A 16,380-nucleotide genomic window follows, 5' to 3' on the forward strand; every position below is an offset into this window, starting at 1 on the left:
CAAAACATTTCAAACTTCTTTCTCCGAGTGCTCTCAGAAATAATTTATGAACCATACAACACTCAGCCTCCCTGCTTTATAAATTACGTCTCATAACTGGAGGCAATGAGGAATTGAAAAATATTATTTTCTCTTCCCTTCTGTTTATAAAAAGAGACAAATTTTTAAATGATTCAGCCCCCAAATAACTGCTTTCATAGGCCTATTATATAAATCCAGAAAGACAATTGTAAAACTAATAATAGCAATAATAATTATCATCCTTCCCTTTTCTTTTCATTTGAATAGGAACATAATATGGACGGACGCTCGTGCAACTTGGTTGTGAGCTGTCCCTCTCATCTAAGCTCATTGCTGCTGGCCCTGTTCATTCTTCCAGTGACCACGTTGGCCAGTCACACAGTATCTGACCTGTCCTCATTCTCTTGAGCCTCTCTTAGTCACGTGACACTCTGGATCATCTTTTCTCTTCGCCAAAATGCCATGAACAGCGTTCCTAAAGGAGATCCACAACACTCCCTAACTTAGTCTTCCTCTGACCTATTGTGCTGTCTTCCTCCCCAGTGCACGTTGAGTGTTGCTCTACCTATCCAAGTTCCTACAGTATTTAAATATTTCTTGAATAAGTAGTTATGCCCTTGGCTCTCTGCGCTATTTTTTTCTGAGCTATGTCCTTGGTGAAATTAAATCTCCCAGGTTGAACAACTCAAGTACCAAGTCCTACTATTCAACCTTGCTCCATACCTACCCTCTTTGAGCAATGCAGCCTTAAGCAAGTCATTTAACTTCTCTGAGTCTTAGTTTGTGTAAAATGGGAATAAAAATAGTGTCTCTCTCATAGAATCATGACCAGGGAGATAATACGGAGGAAGTGTCTGATACATTTTAAGTGTCCCATTATTTTAACTATTATTGTTTTTTTTCCCCCCTCAAATTCTTTATGACATTTTCACTTGGGTGTCATGCAATCAATTCACCATGCTTTTAAAAATACAAACATTGTCTAGAACTTGCACCAAGTGTTACACTCTCACTTAGATGAAACCATGCAAGCACCAGAATTACACTCTTTTTTTAACTGAATCTCTTGGGGTGATATTGGTTAATAAAGTTACATAGGATTCAGGGGTACAATTCTATAATACATCACCTGTGGACTGTACTGTGCATTCACCACCCCAAGTCACGTCTCCTTCCATCACCATGTGTCCGGCCCTTTGCCTTCTTCCACCTCCCCCACCCATTTCCCTCTGGTAATCACCATATTTTGAGTTTGGGGTTTGTTTGTTTTTGTTTGTTTGGTTGGGGTATTTTTGCTTAATCCCTTTACCTTTTTCACCCAGCCCCCCCACCCCCCCACCTCCTCCCCTCTGACAGCTGTCAGTGTGTTTTCTGTATCTATGAGTCTGTTTCTACTTTATTTGTCAAATTATTTTGCTCATTAAATTCCACCTATAAGCGAAATCATATGGCATTTGTCATTCTCCAACTGGCATATTTCCCTTAGCATAATACTCTCCAGGTGCGATGCTTACATAATAACTTTTCTCCTACCTTTAGTGGTGAAGTGCTGTCGCCTGTATGTGACAGGAAGTTGATCACACTTTGTAAACACCTTTCTGTATCTCTAAACTTGATTTTTCCTGCTCACTTCTCCAAACCAGCTCTTCTTTTGTTATCATTGTGAGTGCTGGTAGGAAGACCCTCTGCAGGCTGCCAGGTTTGAGCTCCGTCCTGTGACCCACTCTGCCTTATCCCTTCTACACGGGCATCCCACAACTGGCGTGCACTTTTGCCTCCCCTGCCGTGACCCTGTCTGAGCCCATCACCTCCTGTTCCGACCACCACCTATGCTTCTAACTACCTCCCCACCCCTGCCTTTATTCTCATACTCTTCCAATTCATTCTACACGCAACCTCACAGGTTAACATTTCAAAATTGCCAATTTCATGCTATCTGACTGAATTTTTGTATTCCTATACCACCTATAGAGATTTCTTACATAATGCAAACACTCAAAACATTGTAGAATAAATCTCATATCCTTACAGAGAAACCCCCACAGATTGCATGATGCTAGCTGTACGGCCCATAGCATCCCACGCTACATCTTAACTATGGTTCCGTGAATGTCAAGCAAGGAGAAGAGGAATAAAGAAAATGTAAATAAATAGCACTCTGTAGGATGCTCTGGACATGACTCAGCCCACCACGCTCGCAGGAGCTGTGACAATGGAATTGCAACCCCTGGGACTAAGCATTGGCGATGTCTAGATGTCTCACCAATACTTACACATGGCCCTCTTTGGTCAGGATGACTAGACACAATAAAGAGTCATTCAGCTCAAGAAGGCAGGGTATTTACTCACCGCTCATGTGTCAGGAACCTTCATTTTCATTCATTGGATCCACTTCTTAGCTTTCCCTGAAAAATTAAAAGCATGTAAGGAAGGGGACGTGCCCAGTAAATGAACAGCCGAGGGTCATGAGGAATCCTGCCCTGAATGCGAAACAGAAATTTCGTTTTTTTTAGTTTAAAGTGTGTATGTAAAATAAGCCTACTCTGGCTCCTATTTCTTACAGACTAAGCATATTTTTTTAATGGGGGGGGGTGTCTTTACATTTTAACAGTTTATTTTTCCACAACGTTCATGCATATGTTGTCAAGTTAGTACTTCATCATCCCCCCTCAGCAAAACAAAGTCTAAATCTACTTAATGATTCGGCTCTTGCATATCATAAGAACATTACTTAATGGGGCTTGAATGAACAAAATGGGCTGAGCTAATTGATGAGATCCTTTCTTAATGATACACTGACTTTTTAGGTCATCCCTTCTACTCCCATCAGGCTCGTGAGCCTTGGGCCCTTGCAGCCGAGGCGCCCCGTGGCATTTCTACAGATCCACCAAGTGGGGGAGTGTCCGTCCGCACTCAGGAAGGGGAGTCGCAGATTTCTGCTGTCTCCTGACCCCTTTTTTCCTTCCGCCCTGAAATTCTTCAGTCACCCAGGAGTGTCTGATTTACACTGAGGATCATAAATATACACCAGTAGAATTATACTCCAAAAGACCCTGTTAAGCTGGGATAAAAGCTTGCTGCAGCATGGGGTTATACGTACACAACTTTGAGCATGAATAGAAATGGCAATACGCGGCCTTGGTGTTGAAAAATATACTCAAGCAATTTAACCTTAAACATTAGCATTTCATAAAGAAATATTGGCATAAAATGCCATGAGATTCATCGTTTTAAAAAAATAGACAAATATACATAGAAAAGCACACACATTTTTTAAAAAAGCATAATGCCTTATGCTGTAACATTTTAGTCCATGAATAAAATTGTAAAAATAGTTAGACATATATAGTTGTGTAAGATAACTATTAAAAGTAGAGTCTTCCTCAGACTTTTGAAAGTCAAAGAACCAAGAAAAACAAAATAATCTTTTGACAGCTGAAAGACCTGAAGGTGAATATTAAGCTTTACACAATTTTTTTTTTTCTGAGTTGATTCAACCTCATGCGAACAATAGTTGTCTTGCAAATGGATGTCTGTGAGCTTCAGGAACCAAACTTTCACGTGGAATTTATTTCAGCGTCGCCACAGACGGGAAGCGACGTCGCCTTGATTCAGAGAGTTATTTGTTACCTAGAAGTTGAAGTGTTTTGACCAGAGGAAAGTTAACAACAAAATGAAAAACCTGAGGCTAGCGTGATTTAAAGAATGCTAATGGTGACCCGGGGCACAGGTATCTGCATAGTAACTGTGATGTTCCGCTGTCCTCCCACCTTCAGCCTCGAGATCCATCAGAAAGTGAAACAGTGGCATCACCCGTGACAGTCGGACAGAGCGACAGAAGATGCCAATGAAGTGAGTTGCCCTTTAAAGCTATTTATATCTCAGAGGATGTGCAAATTCGTGTCTTGTTTCCTTCATTTATGACAAATATGCTAATTGTTGCCTTTCTTCCTGATTTCTTTTTCTCCCTTCTCTACTGATTCCTTGTCCATTTCTAAAACATGTCAACAACTCGGTTCATTTTTATCCTTGCTCAGATATAAAAGAAAGGTTCTAGGAGGGAGAAAACCACTGAGCTTCCTTTAGGTGAGGCTTTGCCAATGTATTAAATGTTTGAGTTAGAGACAAAAGATACATATATATGATCCTTGCGAAGATTATTCATTGTTGCAACATTTACTTACTAATTTGAAGATGGCTCTGAAATACTGGCTAAGGAAGCAGCTGTCACTTCTCGGAGCACATGGGCTCCTGGCTTGAATTTCCCGTTCTCCAGCGCACCGCTAATTGACTGTGAACAGCTAAGTCGTTGGATGCCACGGTTTTTAATGCAATACAACTGGTTCTGGCTGGCGCGATTAGCGGGGTAACTGGTAGCTTTCATGCAGTTCCCATCTGGCCTGGCTCTTCTCTGGACACAAAATGTGGGGACTGCTGGCCTTGATGGTGCTCGCTTAATGAAGGAAACAGAAAGGAAATCAGCCAAAACCCCATGAAATACTAAGTGTGATTTTGGCTCCAGTTCCACGGTGAATTTTCACGGCAAATCTTACACGTACACACACAAATACACAGTTACTCTGATTATGCATTGCAATTATACAAGAATCAACTCTGCTTCGTGCGCTCATAAATGTAAACCTACTCTTGCCCCACCCTGGCTAATTCTGGTTGATCTTTCCCAGTTGGATCCAATGGTGCAAAGTTCATTTAAATGATGTGAGATTCAACACGTAACTCAGATATGACCGTAGATTACAGAAGAAAAAGATCACAATGCTATTGTCAAGGGTAGATGTTGTTTCCACAGGTCACCAACGGCAGAGGCAGCGGCGTGGTCTGAAAACATGGACACTCTTTTAACCAACCAAGGTGAGAACCAGCTCAGAATCGGTCTGAACATACAACACTTAAAAGTACACGGTTAAATCCTGAAAGCAATAGACATATTATATAGTGTGACTTTGATCTATATTCAAAGTATAAGATTCTCCACAGTCACATAAATTTATACAGGCCCGGAGTCTAAGTAGAATTGGGTTGGGCCAAAAATAAAACACGGTTATGGAAACTCCAAACATTAAAACAGAAAGCAAGTGCAGAATCTTGTCATCCCCTTAAACTCATTTTCATGTGATGTATATAATGACTATTTTTCTTACAAATTGAAAGAAACATACAAACTATTGAAAAGTTGAGAACTTAGATAAATCACTTGTTTTTCATGTCCTATAGGCCAAAGTAAAGTTTACAAAGTATTTATTTCAACTGAGCTTTTCTTGTTTTTAGGAAATGCAAAACCATATTTAAATGAATGTGGGTACATTAATGTACACATGGGTAAATGTGTATTTATATTAAATATGATGGCTCAATAAGGTAATCTTGGCCAATTATAAATAAAATATCCCACATGACACAAAAATAGTCACTGACGAAGGTTGCTGGAACTTCTTGTGATAAATCATTCTGCTTTGTAGCAATTCTATCTCAAATGAGGGGAAAATGACACCACAGAGACATATATAGAGAAATTTAAAAATATTGTATTGTTTGAACTAATCAGATGGCATTCCCATTTTAAATCCATGAAGTAAATATCAGAATATTAGAAAAGTTTAACAGATGACGGAGCTGAATAAATTCTCCATAGCTGTTCATTCATACACAGAGAGAGTTACACTGAATTAGATGAAACTGTATTCTGATGTTATCTCTCTTAAATAACTCATTCCTAAAGCACAGACATAAAATAATTCACGTTCATCCTATAATTCAACTAAGGTCAGATTGGAAACACCTCAAGAATACAGAATTGCATTTCTGTAAGTTTTGAATGGCATGGTTGGTTTTCCTTTTTCCTTAAATGGATACCCAGTGGGATCGGTTGGATTAGCTCAGAGCAGGAAGTTTCTCAGCCTTCGGTGTCTCTGCAGCTCGGAGCGGGGAGCTGTCCCACAGAACACAGCCATGAGGCTCAGAGACCAGAGCAGATGCTTGCGTAGGCACCTCTCCTGGGGTGTGTAACTCATGCCCACAGGTTCATCCGAACAGCTGCTTGGTTCTTGTATTTATACCACCAGAGAAAGAGCTTACAGGCCTTCAATGCTCTTGACAATAAGATGGCTCACCAGATCACCTAATCCATGGTCGGCAAACCGCGGCCCGAGAGCCACATGCGGCTCTTTGGCCCCTTGAGTGCGGCTCTTCCACAAAATACCACATGCGGGCGCGCACATACAGTGTGATTGAAACTTCGTGGCCCATGCGCAGAAGTCGGTATTTTGTGGGAGAGCCGGTATTTTGTGGAAGAGCCACACTCAAGGGGCCAAAGAGCCGCATGTGGCTCATGAGCCATGGTTTGCCGAGCCGCAGTTTGCCGACCACTGAGTCCTAACTGCTTGGTTGACATGAGGAGATGCCTCCCATGCACTGGGCATAGGCGTTAGAGTAGGTTTCTCCAATGATGACTGAATTCTTTCTTTCACCAGCCCCTGCTGGATCTAACCAACAGCCATTCCATCCTGCAGAGCGTGCCCTCAGATAATCGGATTTTAATTGTATGCAGCATATTATTCCAAATTCACTTGACATCTTTTGAACATCGAAATTGTATGTATAGAAAAGGAAAATAGTTCAATACACAGTGTGTCGGTGACAGCGATAACTAGCTCCGGTTTGGGTTGTGTATCCTGTTCCATTGTGTCCTTGAATGACAACAGTCGTTAGTCCAGAGTAGTCCTTCACTGAAATCTCAGGATGGGAGGACACAACAACTGCTTCTTGATCTCTAGGATGTAGTTAGATCGTCTTCACTGGGGAAAAGCTTCATGTGCCTTCATGAACCTACAATATTCTTCCAGTCTTCTTAAAAGCATATTTTATCCTCAATATATAATACATTTTATCATAAATTCTGTGTAGAACCCTCAAATTCATCATTGTTTGGGCCAAACTCCTAGTACATTTTTCTTTAAGGGCTACTAAGAGGATTTTTATAACCTGAATTTGTGTGATTGGGGCTTCTTGGGTGTATTTTTAAATTCGGGAAGCATGCAGTTCATTGAATTTTTTATTGTGCTCACATAGTAACAACATCCACAGTCTCCAATACTTCTACGGAGAATTTTAATTGGCACCCGATAACCTTTTGCAGTGACTTGTTATTTCAACTCTATTGCAAAAGTTAAAAAAAAAATACACACATTGTTAAGTCTATTTTAATCCACCTATCACCTCATTAAAGGGAGAAGCATTCACACCAAATATCTTGCCAGTTACCTTTTTGGTTAAGGATTAGAATTGGCCAATAAAGTCGCCCCAAACTAGTAAGTGCCAGCCCCTCCTCCTTCACTGCAATAAACCAAACCAACATTATGTAATCTCCCAGCATCAAACTGTGTTTTCTGAACAACTCAGAACAACCAAGAAATTCTTACTCTACGCCTGGCCAGCGAGGCTCAGTGGTTGAGCATGGACCTATGAACCAGGAGGTCACCGTTTGATTTCTGGTCCATCAGGGCACATGCCCAGGTTGCAGGCTCGATCCCCAGTAGAGGGCATGCAAGAGGCAGCTGATCAATGATTCTTTCTCATCATCGATGCTTCTGTCTCTCTCCCCCTCTCCCTTCCTCTCTGAAATAAATGAAGATATATTTTTTAAAGAAATCCTGGCTTTAAATTAGAAACATCATTAACTTGGTCTGGGCATAGTCCCTGGGGTTTTCTATTAAGTAACTGACATTAAGACTTTCCCCTAAACATAATTCCTGGACTCCTTGGATCTAAAAAGAAAAAGTACAGGTTTTCTTGGTTAATAGAGCTAATTCTAGAAGCACAGATACAATATTTTATATTTATGATGACAGATCCAAGTAAGGTTTTTAAAGTTAAAAGCTCAAATATATTGCCCTAACCAGTTTGGCTCAGTGGATAGAGCCTTGGCCTGTGGACTGAAGGGTCCCAGGTTCTATTCTGGTCAAGGGCATGTACCTTGGTTGTGGGCACATCCCCAATAGGGGGTGTGCAGGAGGCAGCTGATCGATGATTCTCTCTCATCGATGTTTCTAACTCTCTATCCCTCTCCCTTCCTCTCTGTAAAAAAATCAATAAAATATATTTTTTTAAAAAAGCTCAAACATATAAATGCTATATTTAGAGGAATGATAAATATTTGCCACTGAAGACTTCATGAATGCTCACCCTACATAACATACTTATTTGGGGCATGTTACTGAGTTATATGGTATACAAAAATTTTCTTACATATCTTATAGCTGGTCTAGATGCTTTTCGAACATTTCTCAAATCAGAATTTAGTGAAGAAAATGTTGAGTTCTGGCTTGCCTGTGAAGACTTCAAGAAAACGGAAAGTGCCGAAAAAATTGCTTCCAAAGCCAAGATGATTTATTCTGAATTCATTGAGGCTGATGCCCCTAAAGAGGTGAGTGAAAGATTCCAGCTTCATGAATATGCATCTCCCAGCAAATCTGCTTGCAATTAAAAGGCACTGAATCCGTCTGAAGGGAAATCAAATTGCCGCTATGTATTCAAATAGAAAGTGTCTGTAAACTCCAGTACATGTTCCTAAAGACAACCCTCCCTCCTTCACTGACTCAGCAAGTATTTTTCAACCCTGTGTCCGTTTCCTTCACACAGCATTCAGGCTCTGGGGATTCAACAGCTCTGGAGTTAACCCTCCAGAAATCCCACTGAAGTGTGCTCTTGGATTTTGAGTTCGCCTTGTCTTTCCTTTTCGAAATCAGGGAAGTCAGTGAGGAATAGAATTTTGAAATTTTTTTAATTAAAAATAGCATATGGTCCTGGCCGGTGTGGGTCCATGGTTGAGCGTCAGCCTATGAATCAGGAGAGCATGGGTTTGATTCCCGGTCAAGGGCACATGCCCAGGTTGCAGGCTCCATCCCCATAGGGGGATGCCGGAGGCAGCCGATCAATGATTCCCACTCATCATTGATGTTTCTATCTCTCTCTCCCTTCCTCTCTGAAATCAATAAAAATATTTTTTTACAAAAGAAAACAATGTGTGGGGATAGAAACAACTCCTAACCAACAGTATAAATTCTTCCTGTTTCATGTTTTGGAGGTCCCCACTATGGCAGATAATCATGTCTCCCTTTCCGAAAGAAGGCTTTGCTGACCTGTATTTCTCTGATGGTGAAAAGGATCCAAAGATGGGAGGCCCTGTCTTAAATGATCAAGACCCACCTATACCACTTTAGGGTCAGAAAAATAGGGGGGGCCTTAGAGAGAAATCTGGAATGACTTTGATAATAGCCCCCCAAAAGTGTTCTATGCTAACATCACATTTTCATTTGATTTAATTTCTAGCACTAAAACCATGATCGCCTCCACATACCCCTCTAGTGTTTAACTTTAAAGTTTAGCAACTTCTATTTTAAAATTGCTTTGATTCCTCACTGAATATATTTTGATGGACAAGTAGCAAAGAGGAAGCTACATTAACTCCCTAGTACAAGTCATCTGCCCAGACAGGCAATCGCCACATCCTTCTAAGCGACAGTTACCATATTTTCTGATCTAAAATTAGAACTCGTGGTTTAAAAAGGGTTGTTTACTTACGGGGACAAGAGACAGAATAGATGAAATGCAAATGCTTTCACAAAATCTAGGGCCTAAACTTGCCATAGTTCAAGTTTTACATGGACCTTAATTACAACAGCACATATTGGCCCAGGAGAACATTCCAGAAATATGAACCACTGAAAGCAGTGCCTGGAATTTGTAGGAGAGAAAAAAAATAAATTCACCTCTTGTGGATCTATTTCAACATTCATTTTCCAGTCACCATGTAAAGAATCAATAAATAATTCTAAAAAATGTAAAATATAGCACATAAGATTCATCAAATTGATTAATGCATCATCCCCTAAAAGATTTTGAAATCAACTCTAAGGATATTCTATTTATAGTGATATTGGTTTGAAAGCCACATTTTTTTCTTCTTCTTTATGAATCCATATAACTAACAGTGATTGCTTTAGGATTTAGGATTTTCACATGATGGTGTTCAACGTTACAATTGCATATATGGTGGTTTCTTTCGTTTCTCTTGCCCGAGTGAAGGTGTCAGTACTGCGCATCATTTATTTCTGTCTCTAAAACCAATCACGGGAGAGCAATGCGGTCCTGGGCATGGATGGAATTCTTCCAGATGTTAGCCTCCCACTCTCAACTTTAACAGCCACCCTTGAGAATATCATTCAGGAAGTGTGTTCGCCTTTAATGATGCCAAAATGAAGTAAGACTAGAGGTGTTAGTGGCGATTACATAGAATTATGTCACCCAAAGCAAGATTATAGGCGGCTTTAATTTGAAGAGGGATTTTTAAGCGCTGCTGTGAGGGAGGGCTTGCGAATAGGCTGCCTGCCCCATGTTAGGGGGGCCTTTTACATACGCAGGCACACACCTTTGCATAATGAATCTCCTGATACACTTACAGTCTAAATGAGGAAGGCTATCGCATTTGAATGCGAGAGCACCATCAACAACCTCTTATTCAAATTATGTGAAAATATATCAAGCTCAGTTCAGGGTCATAGAAAAGCCAAAAGGGACACTGTAAAATGTACTCTTCCTGCAAAAATAATGTGCTGACAGCCCAAAGAATTTAAAACTGCTGGAGTAGAAAACGGGACTTGGGCAGGCATCACATACATGAGCATTGAAAACATCCTGGATCTTTGAAACAAAACTAGAGGCCCGATGCACAAAATTTGTGCAAGGGGCTTGGCCCTCTCAGCCATGGACCTTGCAGCTGCGGCAGCTTGCCTCAGCCCTCGCAGCCCCGGCTTCATCTGGAGGGTTGTCTGGAAGGTCGTTTGGCTGTCTGGTCTAATTAGCATATTACACTTTTATTATTATAGACTAGAGGCCCAGTACACAAAAATTCGTGCACTGGAGAAGGGGTCCCTCAGCCCGACCTGCCCCCTCTCACAGTCCGGGAGCCCTCAGGGGATGTCCTACAGTCTGGCCTCCATCAGGGGAAGGCACCACCCACATCACCCCACTGCTGCTGCCACTGCCGGCCACGGCAGATACAAGGCCTGAGCCCCTGGGCCTCACAGCGCTGTGGCTTTGACAGATGGATGTCTGGAAGACATTCACCCTAATTAACATGTTACCCTTTTATTAGAATAGATTGTTTTTCAACGACTACCAGGAACAGCATTCTGATGACAGCTGTATTGAGACCTTTTCAAAACTGACAGGATTTAGAAGCCTCTAAATCAGCGGTTCTCAACCTGTGGGTCGCGACCCCTTTGGTGGTCGAACAACCCTTTCACAGGGGTCGCCTAAGACCATCCTGCATATCAGATATTTACATGACGATTCATAACAGTAGCAACATTACAGTGATGAAGTAGCAACAAAAATGATTTTATGGTTGGGTCACCACATGAGGAGCTGTATTTAAAGGGCCAGAAGGTTGAGAACCAGTGCTCTAAATGGTTGTGATGGCATTGAGGCTGTCACCCCGTAAGAATCACAACCCCTCGTCTTGTTTTCTGAGGTTGGCAGTGCAGTGGTTTCAGATTTCGAAGATAATCCGTGACCTTTTGAAAAATAAGGAATTAAAATAGCATAACTCTCAGAGTCCTTGAACCTGAAGAGTATCCATGCAAACAAAATGCAAGCAACTTACTCATATCAGTAAATAATGTTGATGGAACTCTGTTTATTTCATCAACTGATAAAAGGTCCAAACCTACTAGTTTGAGATGCTTAGCAAAATCTAAGCTTCTATGTAACTTTCAATGACTCAGAAGTTCCTCAAGATGGTACAGGTGGAAAGTATGCCTTCTGAAGGTCACCCCTGAGTAAGGTCCCTCCCACCGTTGCTTTATTCCAAGCTCAGCGTCACCGGTGTCTGACTGTCTGAGATAGAAATGTATCCACGTATCTCCTGGTAGAATCCAACCAAAATCCACATTTGAGATGAGTGAAAAGTGAGGGGTGAAGTCCGCAGACATGCTTCCCAGGAGTGATTCTATTAAAGGAACTTATGAGTGAAAATATATATATTAGGACTGATATTTTCACTTTTTTCCTGATACTGAGATTTCAGAGAAGTGAAGGAGAATAGAGCACTTTTAGTGGCCTATCCTCAAATTTCACTTAAATGGACTTCTCAGGAGCACTTTGTAAAATTGATGCCTCTCAGAGTTGAAGTACTGTCTCCAATTGGCTTCTGGTCTTTCATTGCCTCCTCTCTGCTCACAGCTCTTTCACAATTCCTTATGCTGTTCCCACTCCTAACCCAACACCCAGGATGATGAGGGAGGCATTCCTCGTTCTTCTCTGCTGGCAGTGGCTCTCTCAGGCTCTCTTCCAGGCCATGGCTGTCAGGGGCATCTCAACGTTAACACATTCACATCTGAGTCCTGGTTTCCTGCTCAAACTTTCTTCCACCTGAGTCTCTCCATCTCCGTCAAAGGCAACACCGTTCTTCTCATTGCTCTGGCAAAATACCTGGCAGTCATCCCTGATTCTTCTCTTCTGTTCATACCCCATATCCAATCCATCAGAACTTCTGTCATCTCATTCTTCAGAATATTTCTAAAAGCGGGTCACTCTTACAAGATTTTTGTTCCTTGTCCCAGATCATAACTATGCAATCACAAGTTCCATCCGTTCTACTTTTTAGATACCTTTGAAATCTATGCATTTGCCTTCATTTCCTGTGACATTACGCAGCCTAGACCACCATCACTGCCCACATGAACTTCTGGCATGATTTCCTAATTTTTCTTCCTTTTATCCACATCAAGCTATTTTACCACATGGCAACCATAGGAGAAGACAGAGCCACCAGAAAAAAAAAGTCCAGCCCTGACCGCTTTGGCTCAGTGGATAGAGCGTCAGCCTGCGGACTGAAAGGTCCCAGGTTCGATTCCGGTCAAGGGCATGTACCTTCGTTGTGGGCACATCCCCTGTAGGAGGTGTGCAGGAGGCGGCTGATCGATGTTTCTCTCTCATCAATGTTTCTAACTCTCTATCCCTCTCCCTTCCTCTCTGTAAAAAATCAATGAAATATATTAAAAAAAAAAAAAAAGTCCAGAAGACTTGGAGCAGAACTTGGAGACAGCCGAGAATTAACAAATCCTTTTCCTCTGATAATCGGATTGAATACTTAACATTAACGAAAGCCTTTGTACCCAAATCTGTTTAAGCAAGATGATGAAACAGCATAAATGAGAGCTTTAGGTGTCAGATTTGCTCTGGGAAATTAGACCAGCTTCATAGCTCCCACCAGGACAAGTAGGAGATGATTCAGGTATGAGGAAGCCAGGGTACAAAGTTTACATTTTATGTCATAAAAAAAGAATAGGTTTTCAGGTGAATACTTATCCGGTGGAAATGACATTTTGGTGAAACTGATGTAGGAATGCTATCTTAAAGTATTCAGAAGGGAAAGAGATTATAAGAAGGACCGAGTAACAGGTAAATTCCTTGGTTTCGGAAGAGATTCAGGGTTTTAAAAACAGCAACTAAACTAGAGAGATAGAGGTGAGAATGAAAAATGACTATTGGGAAATTACAAAGTAAAAGATGAATGAGGAAAAATATACAGGGTGTCCCCAAAAAATGTATACCTACTGGCTGACATTATTAATTCCGATGGGTTACATCTGAAAAGAAAGAAACATCAGTGGAGCTATCAGCTGTTAAAAGTGTGTATACATGTTTTGGGGGACACGCTGTATATACATGTTATGTATAGATGTTATATATTTATACGATAGGAGATCAGAGAAACAAAAGAGGTGTCAAACATATAATTCCCATGTTTCAAGCTTGAACAACTTGGAGAAAAATAATGACATTTAAACAAACAGGTGGGTGTGATGTTTTGCCCTTGACATTAGCTGAGTTGCTAAGACCCATCTTCCTAAGACCAGTGATAGTCTCCTGGGAGGAGCGTCTCTGAGCAGCACTCAGCTCTCCACAGCTGATGTGGGCAGTGCCTTGGTAGAAAAACAAGCAAACCAGAAAATGAAACGGATAAGTCAGAAGTGCAAGGTTAATTATATATTTATCGAGTCCTTAGCCTGTGCAAGGCCTAGTGAGGGATGCGGAAAATGCAAGTATTGTCTAAGTAACCTTGGAGAGGCCAAAAAGGGGGGTGGGGGGCCAGTAGACAGCATGAGGTCGGTATAGAAGGGGGTGTGTAATTTGGTTCATTGGGGGGGAAATATAGAAAGAAAAGTAATAGGAATGGGTTAGTGGAAGCCATCCTAGTAAATCCTAGTTACTGTCCACCTCTGGAAGGTACATTTCAGGTATTAAGATCAAAACACTAGGGGGGGGGGGGGGGGGGATAAAGGATGGGTGGGAAAAAGCAATTTAAAATCATAAAATATTTTGGTTGCCTTTTCAGTTGGCCATTTTTTTTTTATAATCTCAAAGCAGGGTTTTTGCTGTGCTCACTGTCAACACCAAGCCTCCCAACCTAGAAACAATGCACCCAGCGTGTGTTTGCATCGGAAAATGAGCTCGTGACCTTTCCGCTGTTTTGCATCAGATTCTCTCTGTGTTTAGGGGGAAAAAAACCCTCAAATAGCGTATGTGTACCTGCCATCTGTAGAAATCGTGTATTCTTTGATTAAGCTAATCTCATGATATGCAACCTTATTTCCACAGATTAACATTGACTTCAGTACCAGGGACCTCATCTCCAAGAATATTGCAGAACCAACCCTCAAGTGTTTTGATGAGGCTCAGAAGTTAATCTACAGCCTCATGGCCAAGGATTCTTTCCCGCGATTTCTGAAGTCAGAGATTTACAAGAAACTGGTCAATAGCAAACAGGTTGGAAACAATAAAAAATGGCTCCCTTTCTTGTAAGGAAGATAAAGGACACACTGATAACCAGGTTATAATTGGGGGTGGGGGGGGACAAATGATTGAACAGATCCACCCAATCACTACACTTCAAGGCAAAAATGGTTCCCATGTACAAACACCATGTAAGTTTTTTAGGGTTTAGGAAATACGTTTTACTCCGATGAAAAAAATAATGCTGTAACTATGAAGCCTGAAATTCTCAGTCATTTGTTTAGAATTTATTCCTTTTATCAGATACTTAAAATTTTTCTACTGGGAGAGTTCAAAGGGAGTTTGTAGAGAGATAAAACACTCTTAAACCATGAGTGGATAGTCTTACGACATTATAAATTCAAGAAACTATATATCTTCATGTTGCTGAGTGGGACGCTGTTTAGCATCATAAATATGATTTTAAGTACTCTTTGCATTATTAAAAAAACCTCACTTCCATAAAACACAAATCTGAACCAAATACCTTGAGTGCATTCAACTATTTCTTTTTTATCAGGATCTGTTAAATAATAATGTGGTGGTTGTCTAAACTGCTATGACTCTCAGAGTAATTAAAAAGAAAAATTCACACAGTCACACACACACACACACACAACTACACCAACAATACCACTGATCAAACTTTGTCAAAATACACTATTTCCTTCAATTCAACGGAATCACATAGGCATGCACAGAAGGTCCTTGAGGGTGGGGAAGATTGATTTTCTTAGATTAATAAGAATATAAAGAAAAGAGAAGAAATAAGAAGCATGGATAAGTCCTTATAGGATGAACTGCATAGCAGTGATTGTTCCATAAAACACAAATTATTGCAACATTGTGCACTCAAGTAAGTATGGAGTTAAGTGTCCACCCACTCATTCAGCGCTGGAACTTGTTGATAAAAATCAAAGAAATTATAAATTGCATTTACTTGGAGAAGTTCCCAAAACGGTTTCTTTCTGTACATAACTGTCCTGTGATAAGTGTGAATAATTTCCTGTCAATATGAGAAGCTATCAGGATTCAATAGAACTGTCTTTCCATGTTTTTTGCACAGATTTATTTATCTTTGTTGATGTCTCTAGTTTGCAGATTATTTGAACATTAAAAAATGAAGGAAAAAATAACATGACATTTTTATGTTTCTACAGCAATTCATTTGATAGACAAAATTTGGTCTCCCCTTCATCATCAAAAATAAACATTCAAATACATGCAAATGGAATATTCCCTGTATACTTGCAAATTTTTTCAAAAGGAAGACAAAATACAAACTCATTGTGAAGTTTCAGGGAACCTAAAGGGAAGCACTATATATATTCCAACATTGATTCTGAAGGTTCTAACCTTAATTTAGTCTCTACTTAAATAGGAAACTTAAAAATTATTCCCAGATATGAAAAAGACTTTAGCCCAGCCAGTGTGACTCAGTGGTTGAGCATCGACATATGAACCAGGAGGTGATGGTTGGATTCCTGGTCGAGGGCACATGCC

General features: G+C 40.6%; 1 protein-coding gene across 1 annotated transcript; it reads left to right on the forward strand.

The window, feature by feature from the left end:
* The first annotated feature begins 3,862 nt into the window (after positions 1–3,862).
* On the forward strand, positions 3,863–14,907 carry RGS21 (regulator of G protein signaling 21). Its single transcript, XM_059677579.1, has 4 exons — positions 3,863–3,873; positions 4,817–4,893; positions 8,298–8,464; positions 14,704–14,907. The coding sequence occupies exons 1-4, from the start codon at positions 3,863–3,865 to the stop codon at positions 14,905–14,907; spliced, it is 459 nt and encodes a 152-aa protein (XP_059533562.1).
* The last annotated feature ends 1,473 nt before the right edge of the window (positions 14,908–16,380 follow it).

Source organism: Myotis daubentonii, chromosome 20 (assembly GCF_963259705.1).
Source record: "Myotis daubentonii chromosome 20, mMyoDau2.1, whole genome shotgun sequence".
Taxonomy (NCBI): Eukaryota; Metazoa; Chordata; class Mammalia; order Chiroptera; family Vespertilionidae; genus Myotis; species Myotis daubentonii.

Bases quoted from the DNA above. Each gene is read 5' to 3' on its own strand.
- RGS21 (XM_059677579.1), top strand. The intron at 4,894-8,297 runs GTGAGAACCAGC...CATATCTTATAG, and splicing joins CACTCTTTTAACCAACCAAG to CTGGTCTAGATGCTTTTCGA. The intron at 8,465-14,703 runs GTGAGTGAAAGA...TTATTTCCACAG, and splicing joins AGGCTGATGCCCCTAAAGAG to ATTAACATTGACTTCAGTAC.